Source organism: Penaeus japonicus, unplaced genomic scaffold, assembly GCF_977035675.1.
Source record: "Penaeus japonicus unplaced genomic scaffold, GWHDUDI00000001_assembly GWHDUDI00000016, whole genome shotgun sequence".
In the NCBI taxonomy this organism is placed as follows: domain Eukaryota; kingdom Metazoa; phylum Arthropoda; class Malacostraca; order Decapoda; family Penaeidae; genus Penaeus; species Penaeus japonicus.
The window spans coordinates 37,070,253-37,072,752 of NW_028234418.1; the positions used below are offsets into that span (position 1 = coordinate 37,070,253).

At 33.8% G+C, this 2,500-nt stretch overlaps 1 protein-coding gene across 1 annotated transcript; it reads right to left on the reverse strand.

The window, feature by feature from the left end:
- Positions 1–581: 581 nt before the first annotated feature.
- Positions 582–1,847, reverse strand: LOC147470311 (cuticle protein CP14.6-like). The gene is made up of 3 exons (XM_086545568.1): positions 1,787–1,847; positions 953–1,167; positions 582–847 (listed from the first exon to the last, which is right to left on the reverse strand). Exons 1-3 carry the CDS (start codon positions 1,793–1,795, stop codon positions 661–663), a joined length of 411 nt encoding a protein of 136 aa, XP_086401694.1. The 5' UTR covers positions 1,796–1,847; the 3' UTR covers positions 582–660.
- Positions 1,848–2,500: the final 653 nt, after the last annotated feature.

The following is a 2,500-nucleotide window of genomic DNA, read 5'->3' on the forward strand; positions in this document are numbered from 1 at the left end:
CATCAATATCATTATCATCTTTACTATTATTACTACTATCATATCACTATCACCATTAGTATCATAAACATAATTAACATCATCATTTTAATGGTCATACTACTATCATTACTATCATAATTTTATTGCATTTACTATGATTATCATACCATTATAATCACTAACTTTATCAACATTGGTATTACCATCGGTAATACTAGTAATATTAACATCAAAAATGACAATGATTTTGATATCGTTATTATTGCCATTGTTATTGTGCTGGAATTATTTTCATTTGTATAGTTAGTTTCGTTGCTGTACTCGAAATTTATAAATAATTATACATGATAATGTTAACATTTCAATCAAATCATTATTATTCTCAACAGTGATAGTATCGTGACTGTGATTCTTATCATTATCAATAAGATTATTATGATCATTGCTCTTACTGCCATAATTGTCAGTGTTGTTATTGTTTTTGTTATCATCAATAAAGCATCAACAATAATATATTTTACATAATGATCTACCAGAACAATTAATTTCTAATGTACGATAGGCTTATAACACGAAACATGTAGAATAAGACAAGCAAAATATTTAAATAACATATTTATGTTGTACTACAAATAAATACATTTCTTTGGATAGGTTTCGTCAGAATAAAAATAAGATTTAATTCTCATCGGAATCGGCGCGGGCGGCGTCCTCCTCGGCAGCGAAGGCGATCTGGTCGAGGACGAACTGGGGGATTGGGTGGGGGAACTCGGGAGCCACTGGGAGGTGGTCACCCTGGGGCTGGAAGCCGTTATCGTCAGCCACGAAGCGGAGATGGATTTCAGTGCCGTCAGGAGCAGTGTAGCTGTAAATGATAGTTGAGATATTATAATAAATTCACAATACGACAGGAGGTAAGAAGATATTCACATAAAACGAATAAGTCAACCAAAGTTTCCAAAATACTTACGAGTATTCTCCGGCCTTGATCACAGCGTCCTCATCACCGTCGGGGGATCCAGCCTGGGAGAAGCGGATGCCGTTGGCAGCTTCGAAGTCGAAACTGTATGTTCCGTCCTCCTCGTGGACGCGGTCGTCCTTAAGGATTGGCACAAACTCAACCTCTTCGCTTGAGCTGTACTGGGGGGCGGCGAAGGCCACGGCGGCAACACAGGCGAGGATTACCTAAAATTTGCAGATGTACTTCAATAGTAAACATTAATAAAAAAAATTCAAAAAAATATCAAGGATTATGTAAGATTATATATATGTGTGTGTGTGAGTGTGTGTGTATGTACATATCTATGTAAGCATATATGTACATATATATGTATATATATATATATATATATATATATATATATATAAATGAATGTATATATATGTACATATCTATATAAGTATATATGTGTGTATATATATAAACATATATATATATATATATATATATATATATATATATATATATGTGTGTGTGTGTGTGTGTGTGTGTGTGTGTGTGTGTGTGAGAGAGAGAGAGAGAGAGAGAGAGAGAGAGAGAGAGTGTGTGTGTGTGTGCGTGTGTTTGTATATAATGCATATCTATTTGATTACACAGTCTTACTTCCACATCAAAAATAAAGTGAAAACGGATCAATGTCACTCTATTAATCTATCAATCTTTTGCAGTAACATCTAAAATAAATGAATGAATAGATATATACTTAGATGTTATACTTGAGCTTAAACAGAAAATCTAAAAGTTATATTTCTAGTTCTGTACCAATAACAAGACTTTAGTACCACGACCCTCAGTAACACTCACAAACTTCATGTTGTTCGGATGTAGATCTAACTGATGTAGTAAACCAGTTGACTGAGCTTTAAATAGGTGCAGCGGTTCCCCTTTTGACCCTGGCGGTACTCGTATAGGTTCCACCCATATTCTACAACCTTGACCTTTCATTCATAGCAAAAGGACCTTTACCTCCCATTCACTTCTTATGTCACATTCTTGGGCAATTTTCCCATACTTACAAAAAGTTCACCGTAACCTATGTGAGTTGTTGGAGCACTTTCTCATCTGATACTGATAATGGTTATATTTGCAAAAAGTAAAGGATCGTGATTTAATTGATTTTTTGGAATACGTTTTTGTTTTGTGATGTTTTGTCTTCCTAGAGTCAAAATATGATGATGAAATGAAATGGTCACAGATGAGAAAATACGTGACATTAGACTCAAACGCTGTTTTGATAACTAATTACATTACAAATAATTAATTTTTTCCATCTTTGATGATAGAAATCCGAAATATTATATATGGGGTTAACAACAATTGTAATGATACTTCAACAGCTACCGCTACTGTTAATTTTGTCACTAATAGGCTGTCGTAGTATTACTGACACTAAAGTTATTTTTAAGCTATCATTATTATCAGAATTATTGGGTGTGGTAGTGGTATCATTATCATTGCTGATAGTCTTATTAATGTTATTATGAATTCCGTCATCATTATGCCAATAACCGTAGACAG

Bases quoted from the DNA above. Each gene is read 5' to 3' on its own strand.
- LOC147470311 (XM_086545568.1), bottom strand. The intron at 848-952 runs GTAAGTATTTTG...TATCATTTACAG, and splicing joins ATCAAGGCCGGAGAATACTC to CTACACTGCTCCTGACGGCA.